The sequence below is a fragment of the Pundamilia nyererei genome, unplaced genomic scaffold, assembly GCF_000239375.1.
Source record: "Pundamilia nyererei isolate P.nyererei 1_Seehausen unplaced genomic scaffold, PunNye1.0 scaffold00020, whole genome shotgun sequence".
Lineage (NCBI taxonomy): Eukaryota > Metazoa > Chordata > Actinopteri > Cichliformes > Cichlidae > Pundamilia > Pundamilia nyererei.
The window spans coordinates 578338-594167 of NW_005187421.1; the positions used below are offsets into that span (position 1 = coordinate 578338).

General features: G+C 41.1%; 1 protein-coding gene across 1 annotated transcript; it reads left to right on the forward strand.

The window, feature by feature from the left end:
• Nucleotides 1-1562: 1562 nt before the first annotated feature.
• Nucleotides 1563-15824, forward strand: klhl3 (kelch-like family member 3). Its single transcript, XM_005726467.2, has 15 exons — nucleotides 1563-1654; nucleotides 3318-3452; nucleotides 4326-4432; nucleotides 4520-4641; nucleotides 7563-7725; nucleotides 7933-8042; nucleotides 9994-10110; nucleotides 10946-11095; nucleotides 11190-11307; nucleotides 12433-12630; nucleotides 13171-13272; nucleotides 13378-13506; nucleotides 13899-14039; nucleotides 14479-14622; nucleotides 14740-15824. Exons 1-15 carry the CDS (start codon nucleotides 1605-1607, stop codon nucleotides 14766-14768), a joined length of 1815 nt encoding a protein of 604 aa, XP_005726524.1. The 5' UTR covers nucleotides 1563-1604; the 3' UTR covers nucleotides 14769-15824.
• The last annotated feature ends 6 nt before the right edge of the window (nucleotides 15825-15830 follow it).

The window sequence follows — 15830 nt, forward strand, 5'->3', positions numbered from 1 at the left end:
ACAAATAGGATTTTAAGTCAACTTCAATTCATAGCGAGTGAGATTAGCAATATTAAATGAGGCTAACTGAGAAGGTTCCGGTGTATAACTCATAATTATTCCCTTTAGAGTTTGTGAGAGGAGTGCTGTTGACACCAACCCGTTCAGTGTTTTACAACAGCAGAAAAATCTCTGACTCACAGGAAGCCAGAATAAAGCTCCGATCACTGGACAGATGACTGTGAATGTAAAATACTAAGTCAAACAGTGGGTGGAGCTAGAAAGATTTATTATAGAGACGACCATTATTTACACTACGTGCAGAACTTGATATGTAATTTTTTTAACTGTAGTCCAAAGAGTTATTTTTTGAGCCACTTTTATAATTTGCTGAATCCCTTGCAAATAGTGCATAAAAGTGCTAATACAAAGCCTATAAGCATTTTTATTTTAACCTCAACTGATAGAAGAAAGTTCCTCAAGTTATTTTTTGTTATTGCTGAAGTAAACTAAATGCATGTTTGTGCTGCTAAAATAGGAACAATTAACTTATAGAAATAGTTCTGCATACCCCTTTTGCTCAAATGTGAATTCAAAGGGTGGCTGACTTACGTTTGAAAGCTCACAATAATGGGTAGGAATTTTGCTTCGTGGTATTTGCAATCACTGAATGCTCCCATAGATTTTAAAATGGGACTCTTTCAGTGCAGATGTGACCAGATGTGACTATTTGTATTTGACTCCTTAGACTAAATGCAGGCCACCAGTTGGTAAACAACCCTCCAGTAAGCAATTTTGGATTGTACAATCTTGCAATTTAATAAAACCTAAATATTCATAATGTGGGCCTATTTAAGATGTGATTTTTAAGTCATCTAAATTCTTTTACTTTGGCAGTCCTTCCATTGCAGAGATTTAAAGACTAACAGCTCTTGCAATACAACTAAAATAACAAAAAAATGGCTTTATTTTATGTCTACAACGTTGCTGCATTTCCTGTTATCTTAAGTAGCTGGTAACGCCCCTGCTTTATACCAGGTGATGGATTTCACATTTCTTGTTAGAGTTGAAACAGTGATTTGATTAGCCAGATGATGGAAAATCAATTGTACTCATGAAGTCCTGCAAATGCAAAAGCATTTATTGACTGTGCTGCCTTTATAGTGCAAATGGAAACAAAAGGCATCGAAACGCATTTTCTTTTTAGTTAATCGGAATATCTGAATTATAATCCTCCAGCTAATTTAAATTCAAATCAGTTGTGTTTTTAAGATAAGAGAAATTCAAGTTTATCGTGGGAGGAGCATTTAGTAATTTCAGGGAAATGTTGATCCCTGATCCTGTTTTCACTGGAAATGACAACAAAAGACGAATGATACAAAGAAAGAACGATGAACCCTATAACTCTTATGAAATTGTGGTCTTGTTGATAATTCTTGTCATTACTTATTATCTTTCAAAGGTTGACTTACTGTGTTTTAATACAGTTTGTATAACTATTTTTAAAAATGTGCATAAAAATAAAGGGAGTGAGTCACCATATAAAACCATCTGTGTATGCCAGTCTTGCGGAGTTACTCATCTTTCTAATAGACGATCTGCGTGCAGCCGGCCGCTCGGCGCTCATGCCCGCTGTGTTCTCTGACTCCGGGAGGATGGACGGTGTGTCGTTGGGGTGAGTTGGCTCATCGGTGGGGATTATGTTTTCTAAAGATGGGATTCAGGCTGCTTCTGCATCTGCTGGATGACATTTGAACCTACGCGATGTAGTGGCCAGAAACCCAACACGGACAGCTCGAGAGCTCGCTCACAGCACGCGAACTCGGGGCTAGCTGTGTTGACTAGTTAGCGCCCGTTAGTCAGCTAGCATCACTGGCTGCTCAGCTGATGGCAGCCAACCAAACCAGACTGTAGATAGTTGACTGAAAGTGGGTTGGTTTGTAATTATTTTTAAAGTAGCTTAGAATACGATTTCAGTTGATATCCATGGCTGTCATAAGGTTATATGTTGGTTAGCAATGCTAGGAGCTAGCTAACTTAACCCACAACAAACTTAAAATGAATTGAACAGCTTCCTGTTGATTTGGGTTTTTTGGACGCATGAAGACAAGCTTACCGTAAGCTGTTAAACAAAAACGAATTACCGGGCAGCTACTGGGACTTTTCAGTGCAGCATCATAAATTCTTCGAAATGCTTGATTATCTGTGGGTGAAGAGACGGCTTGTTTTGAGAGTTAAGATAGCACACCGTACAGTACATGCACGGTGGAGACGGCCAAGCACTGTTTAAATAAACAGCGGTTTTTCTGTCCGACACTATCAGATGTGCTTTCAGCTCGCTGCAGGTCACATTTGCTTGTAAATTAATATCCTAAGGTTTGGGCTGAAGCTTCGGGTCTGCATGCTCTTTCTCCCCCCATTTCCTTGTAAGCATGTGTGAGGGCTTCTTTTTCTGTGCAGTCCCCGTGTAAAAGAAGTTACCAGTAATATGCACATGCCATCTGTGTGGCAGATGTTTGTTAATCTTCCACAGCAAATAGGCACTAATTGCTTAGCTCGTTAAAAGAAATGAAACCTGTTTTTACCCTTTTAAAGGATGCACTGACCATAAAATGTATCCAGCTTTAATCCTTAATAAAGGATAGGGTCAAAGAACACCTTTCCTCCAATCATCTTGAATAGAGCAGGTATCCTCAGTTAAATAGACATGCTTGAATGGTTATTTGGTACCTTTGGATTAACGCGAAGATGACATCCATCAGTCTAATGGATCAGCTTTGAGTATACACACACTCATTTTTTTGTAGTTTGCTTCCAAGAAGCCAGACTCTGTTGTTGTTGTTGTTTTGATTGTCTTGAGAAATCCAAACTTTCTACTTAACACTAACCAGTTAACCATTCAAGGATAAAAAGGCACCTAACTCAAGGATGAGCCAGTGTTGTATCTACACAAAGACGTGACACAGGATCTGAGAGGTGCATATGAACCTTCAGTTGATCTGTCCACTGTTTGCTGAAGCCTTATCAGAAATGGTCTCATTGGATAGGTGGCTGTTCAAAATCTGTTCTTAAGGAAGGGAAATGAGGAGACAAGGCTGAGCTATGCCAAATTACATAAGAACTGGACTGTAGCAACAAGTTTTATGGAGAGAAGAAGCTGTATAAAATTATTTTTGGTTCAGATCATCCGTATGTACAGAGGAGGTGAGGGGAGATGTACAACAGTGAGTGTCTACAGTCATCTGTAAAAGATGGTGGAGGCTTTGTTATGGTTTGTGGTTGCCTTTTGTCATCATCGCTATCCGCTGATCCAGACACTGCCTCTTATGTCTTACCAGTCTGGTTGCCACACCGGCCTCACCGCGTCCACCATGTGCCACCGATTCAGAAGAGGACACGGTGAATGGAGGGATGCACACCTTCAACCAGACGCACATGAGGAAAGCGTTTCAGTTGATGAACGACCTGAGGAGGTGCGTTGCTCAAATTTTTCGTTTCGTTTTAACTTGAGAACGAAGAGGCCGTATCGAGTTTTGTAAGCCAGAAAGGACATGCAAGTCTTCGCTTGTTCACCTGGCTTGTCTGAAAATGTCAGTGCAGCAGTACATGACTTCTGCCTGAACTGAACTGTTGCATTTTTAAAGAAGAGACTTCAACTGCAAATCACTGTCAAACTGGCAAACCTCTTCTGTTGGGTGGGGATGTTTTATTCTGCACATGCATGACAAAAACGACTGTGGGCTTGTTAATTGTGAAATGTGAACCTCAACACAACTGGCCCAGATTCATGTATTTTACTGTGATATTTCATCAACTGGTGATGAATACCAGAGTTTTTTGACTTCAAAGGTGCCCCTCTTCCCTGGCTCGGCTCTTGAGTGCAGATTTAACTTCACATTTGTACAAAAAACATTTTAATAATTCTGTCTTATATTTTTTGACGCAACTCAAATAATCCCTCCAGAACTCTCAATTGACAAAGCAACTGGAATGACCAGAAGCATTAATGCTTATCTGTTGCTCTATTTTGTGTTTATCGTATGTCTGTGACATATTTATGTTCTAATGTCAGTAATTTTTTTTAAGTCTTTATCGAAAAGTGAGTTAAATTCTCGTTGTTTCAATGCCTTAATCTCATAGTGTTACTGCCACATGTCTGTTTAGATTTACTTTCTAATAAACGTCGTGTTTGTAGGTGTGTAACATTAGGAAATTGAGTGTTTCTGCGCAAATGACATAATGACGACGAATCTGAAAATTGCAAGCGATAAAATCAGATGTCTAGTTATGGACATCGTCAGTCGAAGGTTCTCGTACATGACGCCGTCTGTTTGTCCTTCCTCCAGTAAAAAGATGCTGTGTGACGTCCAGCTGGTAGCCGGGAGCGTTGAAGTGCCAGCTCACAGGGTGGTCTTGGCGTCCTGTAGCCCTTACTTCTGTGCCATGTTCACAGGTACATGCACACTATTGTTGGTGCGTTGTGTATGATGCTGCACACAGTTGTGTGTATGCTTAGCTGTGTGTGTCTGTGTGTGCGCAGGTGATATGAGTGAGAGTAAAGCTCACCAGGTGGAGATCAGAGAGGTGGACGGTCAGACTCTGAGAAAACTGGTCGACTATATTTACACAGCAGAGATCGAGGTCACAGAGGACAACGTCCAGGTGGGAATCCTAGATTTCCTTCCCGTTTCTGCTCTCTTATGGTGGCTTGTGTGTTCATTTGAAGACTAAAACGACTCTTGTATATTAGCAGCAATAACATAATCACCTTTGCTAATAACGCCTAGCCCTGTAAGCTGGTCGTCTCCTCTGTTTAATGCTTAACAGTGGAGAAGTAAACATGGAGCTGCCTGGGAGCTGCATATTAAAACATCATGTTGTCACACTTTCTTTTTTCACACTTGTTTAACAAGTTAGATAATTATATCAAAGTGGTGCTGCTGCTCCAAGCAAAACGGTCGCAGCATAAGTCTGGCTCTTACAAAACATCCTTTGTTTTAAGAAGGAAATTTGTAACTTGCTGCCCTTTTCTTTATCCTGACCTTTGTTTTTGTTCAGCAGTTTAAGTACAAGAAAGAATAACTGCATATTAATCCTGTTTGAAGTGGATAAAAGCTTTCATTTTTTTAAACACTGTTGCTAAACTATAAACTAAACACATATTTTGAACTGTCCTTCTTGGGGAAAGTGCCTCCATTTACCTGTTTTAAGACCTAAATTAATTTTAATAAAAGTGTTGCTCACAAAAGCATTTTAATGATATTATTGTTTTTGTTTCTAATCATAAATGTGTTTCAGACACAGCTGCATAATACCTGAAAGGGATTGTCGTCATTTTAAGTCTTTCCCTTTTATCAGGATGGTCCGATTGGCCGTGTTTGAGGAGCAGATGTTTACTACAGAGGACAAACACAGAGCTTTCTGTGGGGTTTTCTGCTGTGAAAGCACAGCGCTGAGGCTTTGGTTAGCTCGGTGGCATTAACCTGTGGTAGCTGCATTACTTCTCTCACAGCTCAGCTTGATCCAGCTGCAGGCAAGATACTTCCTCTGATTATTAGTGCAGGAAGTGTGCATGGACAAGGCAGGAAATCCTCCAACTGTTAGCAGCGTGCTTTGCTGATTGGCTCTCAATTTTTGTGTTTGTGTGTGGACAAAAAAAATTGTAAAAAGTTGGATTTAGACTCTTTTCTTTTCTTGAAAGTCAGCGTTTCTCTGTACTAAAAGTGTTTTTGTTTTGCTTGCAGCCGTGTGTGTGTGTATATTTCTGTGTCACAGCTGCTGTAAACAGAGTTTCACTGGGCCTGATGCTGTGTTTTAGAAGATGCAAGGCTCCGGGGCAGCTGTGTACAGGAAACAGAGGACACAGTGACAATACTCATTCAGTGGATGAGTGTGTGTGTCTGAAGAAACAGCGAGGTGTTGAGGCAGGCAGACACTGACCTACTTAAACTAATGAGTAGCTTTGTTAGCATCAGTTTCTCGGCAGTTCCCTAGATGCTTGTCACAAATGTTGAAATGGACAAAAAGCTGGCACCCGTTTTAAAAACATAGCCGTAGCCAAAAAAATGAGGGCTGGTCTAGAAAATAGTTTCAAGCGGCCAAGGTCAGTACTGATCAAGCAGTAAGTGTTGCCAGTTGAATGTGTGCAAACTCTTATTTGGTCTTATTAATCTTTTTTCTTTTTCGTCTATCTTTATGTCACAGTGATGAGTTTAGCATAATATCTAGTGTTCTAACAATAAAATCACAATACAAACAAAAGCTGCAGAAGGCGGACTGGAGCCAGATTTTTCAGATAACTCTTTATTTAGGACTTTATTTATATCTTGTTGATAAAAAGCTCTTTTCTAGTTACCTTTATTTGAGCTGCGATAAACAGGGACTCCGTTTGGCGTGCCAAGGAGGGGTGAAAGCGCTCTGCTGTGAAGGATAAGGACTTGCTTTGTTTTTAACACAACAAAAAAAAGGGAGGCAGATTTACAGTGAAGGCTAAGCTTTTCTCCCTAATTGCAGTAAGTTGCAGGATCTTCTTTAGTGGAAAGAGGTACACATAACTAACTGAAAATGAGTTGCTGCACACCCACTTTTACCTACCAAACAGAAGCAGGTTCAACAGGTTTATATAACAAAATCAATTTCAGGTACTTGAATAATGTTTCCAGTGTTCCTAACTTCAGCAGACATCAAGCTCTTTCTCTTTTTCACTTGTCTCTGCTTTGAGCCTTTGCTCTTACCGAGGCTGCCGTCTTAGTCCTGGCTCTGAGCTCTGGATAGCTTTAGCTTCTTTAGCCTTTGTTAGCCTCAGTTGATGTCAGTGTTCAGCGAGATGAAGGTGATTTTAAGTGTCTGATTAGGTTTGTTGTTTCAAGTGGTTTAGGGGTCGTCGCCGTGCGGTGTTGTGTATTCACGCCCAGTGAGAAGCTTTCATGTTGGCGCGTGGCTGTCAGCGTGTATGTGTTGTGCACGCACGAATCGGACTGGCTTGTAATCATATATGAGGTCGACTCTGGTCAGGACCAAGGACAATGGCTATTGGCTGATTATGGTCCCGGGCTGGATTTATTTATTTATTTTTCATTGCTGGTAAAGAAAATAGAGGGATGAAGAATTGAAGAAAATTGTTAAATCCATGATGTTTGTGTTTATAAACTCTAAGTGGCAAGCATAGCTGACATGTTTGTGACCTTTCGTTTTAGAGGCTCTTGCACCAAGTTGAAAGTCTTGCAGGAAGTGGTTTAGTAGCTCCTCATTCAAAGTAGAGATCAAAACCAAATGTGAGTTTCTCTACTTTAAGGAGCTTGCAAAGAAAAGCGTCTGGACTTTTTTTAAGTTGCTTGAAGACGATTCACCTCTCATCCGAGAAGCTTCTTCAGTTCTGTCCGATCCTTAAAGTTAATCCTACTGATAAACTTACCGGGTATCAGTTTGCTTCCTAACCTGAATGATGAGTTTGAGTTTGTTTGATTAGCTCACTGAATAACAGACCTGCTGTGCTGATGAAGTCTTGAGTTGTGTACACAGCTGTGGAGGTAAACTGCTAACTCAACTTTTTGTGACTTTTAAAAAAAAAAACCAAATATTAGGTACTGCTGCCTGCAGCCAGCCTCCTCCAGCTGATGGATGTGCGTCAGGTTTGTTGCGAATTCCTGCAATCTCAGCTTCATCCCACCAACTGCTTGGGCATCAGAGCCTTTGCTGACCTGCATACATGCACACAGCTTCTCAACCAGGCTCATGCTTACGCTGGTAAGATTTTTGTTTTTTCTTTCTCTATTCGCGCCACATAATCTGTCACTTTGTGAGTTGGCTGATTTATGAGGTGTTTAAAATCTGACACGAGTCTAGGCAATACATTAGGTGTCTTGGACAGCAAAGACAACGAGCATGTTTTCATTTAAGCTTCGCTTGCTGGGACAGTGTTTAATGTGTGCTGTGGATGTTTGTGTCTCTCAGAGCAGCATTTTACTGATGTGGTGCAGGGCGAGGAGTTTCTGAGCCTTTCTCTGCAGCAGGTGTGCAGCCTCATCTCCAGCGACAAACTCACCGTGTCAACAGAGGAAAAGGTCAGGCGTCACCATAAAGATAGAGATTTTTATTCATTTTATTTTATTTTTTTAAAAGATGCTTGAGTGAAAATGAAATCCATAACAGATTTTCACTTCAGTGATCACAAAATCTCTGAAGTAAAGCAGACTTCAGAAAAAGGGACAGTAAAAAAAGAGTCATCCCACACTTGCTGTGTATGATGGGCTGAATCTGACAGCAGACGTATATTCCTGGGGATGGCGCATCTGTCTGCAGTTAACCTGTCAAACAGCAAGAGTTTGATGTAGCAGCTGTGTGACATGCTGCTGTCAGAGCACTGACAGCAAAGGTTGATTCAAACATAAACGCGGGGAGTTGGACGCTGTCACGCTAACCATGAAGCGCCAAACAAACTGCATCAGCAGACACAGTCATTTAGCTCTGATTTACCTGCTGCAGCTGTTTTGTGAGTGGATTAAATGAAGTGAGTGGATTAACTTCTTGAGGTCATTTTTGTGTATTGTCTCAATTTGACTTTGTTCTTCCATCATGTGAGTGTTCATGCATCATTGAAACAGGGTTCCCCCTCTAACCTCTTAGTTGAGAGGAGAATAACCCAAATTGCATAGTTTTTATTGCTTTGTGCAAAAGTCTTGCATCAGCCGTTATTTCTTTATATTTTGCAAGGAAAATTGAAAATGGGTGCAGTGATGGATTGAAATGTGCAATCCTATATAAAAATACAGCATATAAGGCAAAAACAGAACTGGTATAAACACAAAGGAGCTTGACAGTCTGTATTTGCTATGATCACCTTTATTCTTAAACAGCCGGACTCTTAAAGAAATTACTAGAAAGCTTGTCTGAGTTGTCTTCAGGAGTAGTTCTCCAGGCTTTGGATGTTGGTGGCTGCCTTTTGTTCTGTTGTGTCAAGATGATCCCACACTGCTTCAGTAATGTTGAGGTTTGGGCTCTGGTTAATCCAGTCCAAATTTAAATTTGGATTCATCACTTCATCAAAACCGCTGCCACTGGTCTTCAGTCCACTTCTCTTCCATGAGAATGGCTTCTTAACAGCCACCCTTCCCCTCACACCATTTCTGACGAGGCTTTAACAAACAACTGGCTCAACTACAGGGCCAGTTGGGTTTTTGCTGGATTTTGTCTAATTTCTTAAGGACGTAACTTTCAGATAGTGATTTATTTGCTGGTAGTTTTTAGCTCCCAGTTGCCCATTTCTGCTATTGGACTAGTTTCCTCTCATCTTGGAAGTGCATACTGCCACAATAAGTTAGGTTTCCACCTAATAGCACTTTGGTATTTGCCCTACTGGTGGAAAAACACGATTTCTATGCACATCAAACTGTTATCTTTGGTGTTTTTTCATAGATTCAGCTAAAGAAATGGGAACAAATTGTGTTTGCATTTCTGACAGGCTTTCTAGTAATGAATTGTGTAAAGATGCGATTTAAAACAGTTTTTTTTTTTGCTAGGTTGTTTGTTATGTTTAGAGAAAAACTGGTGCATCCCTTGAGTTGGGTGAGCCTTTTCATGCTTGAATGATTCATAGGCACCGTTAAATTAAAAACAATGGAAATGATCGGCTACAAAACTTTTGTACAGTACTGGTTGTGTTCTAGTTGAACAATTGTCCTCTTAATCTCAACTACCATCGCTGGAGTCCTTTGTGCACAATGTGAGGGGCACGCAGCCCCCCCCCCCGCCCTGTCACGCCCTCTTAACTTCAAGGGGATGGGATCAAATTGGGCTTGTGTCAACAGGTTTTGACACAGTTTTAAAGTTTTTGATCCCAAAAGTTTTCAAACTTTCACACACCCCCAAAAAAAGTGGAGTACTGATGTAGATAAGCACCTGTAAAGACAAAGTGGGGCCAAACAAAGTAACTGAGAGTCTATGTAATAAACTGCTGTGGTCGCTTCTACCTCGGAGCAGTTTCTCCATATCCTTCATATTTTTCCTTGTTCTTAGGTGTTCGAGGCAATGATATCGTGGATCAAACATGATAAACCAGCTCGTCTGGAATACATGCCCAAACTAATGGAGCATGTGAGACTTCCACTGCTTTCCAGAGATTACCTGGTACAGGTAAAACGAATTCTGTTTAAACATTATCGGTCTTTGACCAACAGGGGACGGGGGTTAATCATGGCTTTCAGCCAGCCGTGCCATCAGATATAATTGAATATTCAAAAGAGCTTTTTCAAACCTAAGACTGCTATCGCTCATTATGTGAGCTAAAAATCTCCTCTGGCCAACCCACAACTTTGACCATCACACCAGTGTATCAAGCATTTCCTTCATTATGTTGTCCTTGATTTGATTGTTAATGATTTGCTTGTTTAGTTTCTTAATCCGCTTTACATTTGAGAGCCCCACTGTTAATGTGATATACAATAAATTCAGCTCATAGCTTTGTTTGCCGTACCTTGATGGCTCGTCCCAGTTGGGAATCGCTGCTCTACTAAGATGTTAGACTAGTTTCTGGCCTTTAGGTTGGATAACAAAGTCACTCCCACAGCTACAAATGGTTTTCATCACAGTATGTTAAGAAGAGTTGATGCTGAAATAAATCACTGTTTGTTCGTCTTTGTGCAGTACATTAGTCATCGTGTTTGTGGGCCAGCTGCCACAATTAGTGTGCCTACATGCAAATCTTTCAGCAGCACTGATTTTTTTTTTTTTTGCTCAAGTCACACACAAGAAACCGGTTTCCCACGTAATTTTTTTTCTCTCGCCTCCCACCTGTAGTGTTCATGTCTCTGCCACTGTTGCCACATTTTAAACAGGTATTGCAACAACAGAGGGACTTGATGAAAGGAGTTATTACATTTAGAAATGCCTCCAGAGACTGAAAGGCTGAGTACTCAACAGAAATCTACTGTGTATCTTCATCTTGAATAAAATCTGATCCCTGTTTCAGATTGTAGAGGAAGAAGCTTTGATAAAGAACAACAACACTTGTAAAGATTTCCTCATAGAAGCAATGAAGTATCACCTGTTGCCTGCTGACCAGCGTCACCTCATAAAGACTGATAGGACGCGACCACGAACTCCGATCAGCATCCCAAAGGTACACGCAGAAATGTGCCAAAGCTGAAGGTTTTTAACATAAAATACACGTGTGCGCTTGTATTTTCTTACTGTGGGTCTGTGTGGACGTGCAGGTGATGATTGTAGTGGGTGGTCAGGCTCCCAAAGCCATCCGCAGCGTGGAGTGTTACGACTTCCAGGAAGATCGTTGGTACCAAGTGGCCGATCTGCCCTCTAGACGCTGCCGGGCAGGTTAGTTCATTACTTGGCGTGTCTAGTGACATCTGAAAACAGCGGGTTGGATAACACTGCAAATGCACTTCTGATGGAAAAATAGAAATAATGGCTGCATTTCAATCAGTTTTGGGGACTGTCTGCACTGTTCCCAGGGAATTGTGTACCGCCCAAACCTTATTTCTCCCCTCTTATTTCTACATTTGTTTGCAGTGTGTTGGATGCCCTGTACTATGTTGACAGGAATATATGGTCTTATATACCAGATTAAAATGTATATTATACAGGATCAATTTACGGTGCATTAATATTTCCTTATTTATGCACTTTTTAAGGTTTACATGTATCTTTTTGCAATGCTGGTGGCTTGTGCTGTATTTATGTTCAATGATTAATCTATATACATGTACACCTGTACTAGTTTTGCTTTATCCAGATTACTCAAGCCTACATATATGTATGGACCAAAACTACTGACTCTGTAGTAGCAGATAAAACAGCCCCAAAAAGTTCTGTAAACTTATTATGGTTTTGGTTCCTGCACTCCAAAATAGGGCTGTTCGATATGACGATATAAAAACATCTGTCGTTTCATTTTACGCTATCGTTTGTTTCGTCGTGTCGCAAAATAAACGGTTTACAGCAATATTTTTTCATGGTTTTGATGTCACTGTAGTGGCTATATTTCTTAAAGTTCTCTCTTTCTCTTATATTTAATATAACCACACTACAAGCACCTGTTTTTGTGCGTTGTGGTTCGCAACAACGACGGTAACACCTTCGCGTGTCTGCTTGCTTATGTTCCACATAAACCTTTCACAATAAAGCGGGGTTATATCGGGATATGAGATTTTGGTCATATCGCACAGCCCTACTCCAAAAGCATTGAAAGAAGGAGAACCAATCAGTAGAACAATGCAGCAGACCAGCTGTGGTCTAGTAGAGTCCTATGAAGGAGGTTCAGCAAGGGTGTAACAAAGACTGTTAAAGACACAAGGATTCAAGACAGACTTTGTGCATTTCTGACATGTTGGTTTCTAAACATTCTTGTGGTTTCCTCATAGAAGCAATGACTTTTGGAAACCTGCGTTTAAATTTAACAAGCTAGGATCTCATCCCCAAATTCTTTGTCTTGTTTCCCAGGTGTGGTTTCCATGGCGGGCCGAGTGTTTGCGGTTGGAGGTTTCAACAGTTCGCTGCGGGAGCGTACGGTGGACGTGTACGACGGCACAAGAGACCAGTGGAGTGCGGTGTCGAGCATGCAGGAGAGACGCAGCACGCTGGGAGCCGCTGTGCTGGGCGATTTACTGTATGCTGTGGGAGGCTTTAATGGAAGCATAGGTACACATAATGCATGTAGCTATTAATAGCAGTGGGTTTATGCATAATGTGCCTGTTGGTAACTCAAACACATTTTTAAGTTTAGTAAACTTCAGTCGGAACAGATACATTTGTCACATTATTGCAGTTTGAGAACTATCACACATCCAGTTGCTGCTCACAGGGATCTCATTGCACTGCCTTCAATTAATATAAAAATACTGATTATACTGAAGGAAATTAAGGTAAATTTCTATGCAAGTGAAGAAAAATCTTTTCCCTTTAGAAAAGAAGTTGTTTTTCCTTGGTATCATCATCTGACTGTTCTCCTCATTTGATACATTTGCTTGTAGTGGCACAGCGCTCTTATGCTCTATTAAACCCCATTAAAACACAGGAGGCAGGAGATCCATTTTCTTCTCACAACACATCTACCAGCTGGGTGTAGAAGGCTCACAGACTGATGTGATAACGCACTCTGTAACCCTTTACCGCAGACCTTCGCTTCCAGTCTTTCCCATTTCTACATCTCTCCCTTCTTTCTTTGCATCTGTGTCTCAGGTTTGTCAACAGTCGAGGTTTACAACTATAAAACCAACGAGTGGACGTACGTCGCCTCCATGAACACCAGACGCAGCAGCGTGGGTGTAGGGGTGGTTGATGGTAAGAGTGACTTGTGTGTCAGCTACCTTTTATGCCATCAGAATGAAAATCCAAGCTTTAAATATGTATATGCAGTGTTTTTAACCTGTTTGTGTTTATCTGTAGGTAAACTGTACGCAGTAGGGGGTTATGATGGTGCATCACGCCAGTGTCTCAGTACAGTGGAAGAATATGACCCAGTCTCTAATCAGTGGTGCTATGTAGCTGAGATGGGCACACGGCGAAGTGGAGCAGGTACCACACACTGTATCCTGCCTACTGTACATCCACACAGGGAGCAGCATCACAGCTCAACCCTTAGTATTCAGGAAAAATAGAAATTTCCATCAGTGGGATCCAAGCGAATGCTCACATGCTCTGATCATAATGTGTTGTGTAATATCAGTATTAGAAGCATCTAATCATCCCGCTCTATGATGGCGAATTGGCCTTTTTCTAACCATTTAACTGGTAGAAACAGCACCCCCTGGTGGACGCTAACTGCTTTGTAAAAACAATCTGAACAAAATCAGAACTTGTTTTGTTAAAGCTCTTCCTTTGTGGTGAATTTGCACTATATTTGGGGTTTTGGAGGATTTCACCGTCACAGTCTCCTGATATTTATTTAAAAAAACATTTCTGTCCAGGTGTGGGTGTGTTGGGTGGTCAGCTGTATGCAGCAGGAGGCCATGACGGTCCTCTGGTGAGAAAGAGTGTGGAGGTGTACGACCCACAGACCAACACCTGGAGGCTGGTCTGCGACATGAACATGTGTCGACGAAACGCAGGTCAGACTGCGGTCACAGCATCTATCGATCTATTCATCGCACGCTCTGGCTAAAGCTTTATTTCTCCCTCTGAAAAGCTGATGACTGCCTTTCTTTTTGGTCCTTGAGTTATTTAAATTGTTACTAATAAATAACTATTCAGCTGCCGTTTATGGGTAAGAGAGCCATTTGTTAGATTTACATGTACAAATATTTACAATATTTTCTTGCATGATGTTCAGATTGGCTTTAAGATGTTCATGTACTCTACTGGCCTGTGCTTTAAAGATATTGGATCTGTAAGAGATGACTAAAAACCTTTATTCTCCTGTATTGCTAATAAAACATACGTAAACGTGGTGTACGCTGATTATTTTGTAAATTGGGTCATTTAATGATAAATGGGACAAATTTCCTGTGCTGATCTTTAAAATAAACATGTTACATTGCTCCCCCCCAGGTGTTTGTGCCATTAACGGGCTGCTGTATGTGATCGGTGGAGATGACGGGTCCTGCAATCTGTCCTCTGTAGAGTTTTACAACCCAGCCACAGACAAGTGGAGCCTCATTCCCACCAACATGAGCAATGGACGAAGTTATGCTGGTAGGTCTCCTTGCAGGCAGTATTTCTACAGTACCGGGAGAAATGAACGTGACGGGCTGAACATGTATTACCTGTTTGCAAATCTGCTTTCTCTGATTGGTCGTCTCGTTGTTTCAGGAGTCGCAGTGATTGACAAGCTGTTATGACGGCATCTGCTCCGCATCAGCGAACTGAAGCTCAGCAAGCAATCGGGAAAGCGGAACAAACACGAGACGTTCTCAGTCTTCAGCTAACGCGATCGGAAATGATTTTATTATTATATATATTTTTTTTTTTAGGGGGGTACATCTGTTTTGTTTTGTCATTTCAATTCAAGCTGTGTCAGATCCTGTTTGAGGGCAGTGTTGCACTGGATAAGAAGCAGCAGCCACAGGAGAGTGGGCTTTTTCAAATGCTAAGCACACAACCAGCAGCTGTAATGAGACTCAAAGGAAGGAAGTGATCCTAGTGGACCAAATGGAGACGTACGGTTTTCTGTTTTGGAGAATTTCCTGGAGAATTAAAGCTTTGAAACATCAGCTGAGGAAGGAAAAAAGAAACACTCACCCAGCAACTCTGCTCAACTTTATTCTGAGGAGTTGAGCTGGTTCGCCTCCAAGAATCCTGGACCCGGAGAGCTGCACAGTTAGTGTAAAGAATGTATAAAATATGCAAATTAAGAGTGATATTTAATATTTTTAGGGGCTCTGACCTGGGCCGGTCGATGGGACTTTGCTGTTGTCGACACACTACTGAAGCACTGATCACTTGCACTGACTGACGCAGAGCGGCGGAGCGGACACACCGACCAACCTCTCTCTGACCAACGAACTTGATCGCTCAGCTGTTTCTGATCGCACTCACAGGAGCTTTTACATTCACTTCTTACAGGCCAATAATTGTAAAAAAGAACTGTATGCCAGTTTGAATCGTAATCAAAAAAATGCTGGAGATGTTTTTACCGCTTAAGTAAATTAAGAATCGATCGTGTCAAAAATGCACTGTAGTAATTCAGCTGTAATGTGTAAAACATGCAGATTTAACATTTTATTTATTATTATTATGATTATTATTATTATTATTATTATTATTATTATTATTCCGGCAAATGAATTGGCCGTTTGAGGGCCTAAACATGCTCGAAAACTCATGAAATTTTGCACACGTGTCAGGTCTGGTGAAAATTTACGTATTTTAATGTTCTCAGACATGGCCAGGGAAAATTAGCT

Bases quoted from the DNA above. Each gene is read 5' to 3' on its own strand.
- klhl3 (XM_005726467.2), top strand. From the start codon at position 1,605: ATGCCCGCTGTGTTCTCTGACTCCGGGAGGATGGACGGTGTGTCGTTG. The intron at 11,096-11,189 runs GTACACGCAGAA...GTGGACGTGCAG, and splicing joins CTCCGATCAGCATCCCAAAG to GTGATGATTGTAGTGGGTGG. The intron at 11,308-12,432 runs GTTAGTTCATTA...CTTGTTTCCCAG, and splicing joins CTCTAGACGCTGCCGGGCAG to GTGTGGTTTCCATGGCGGGC.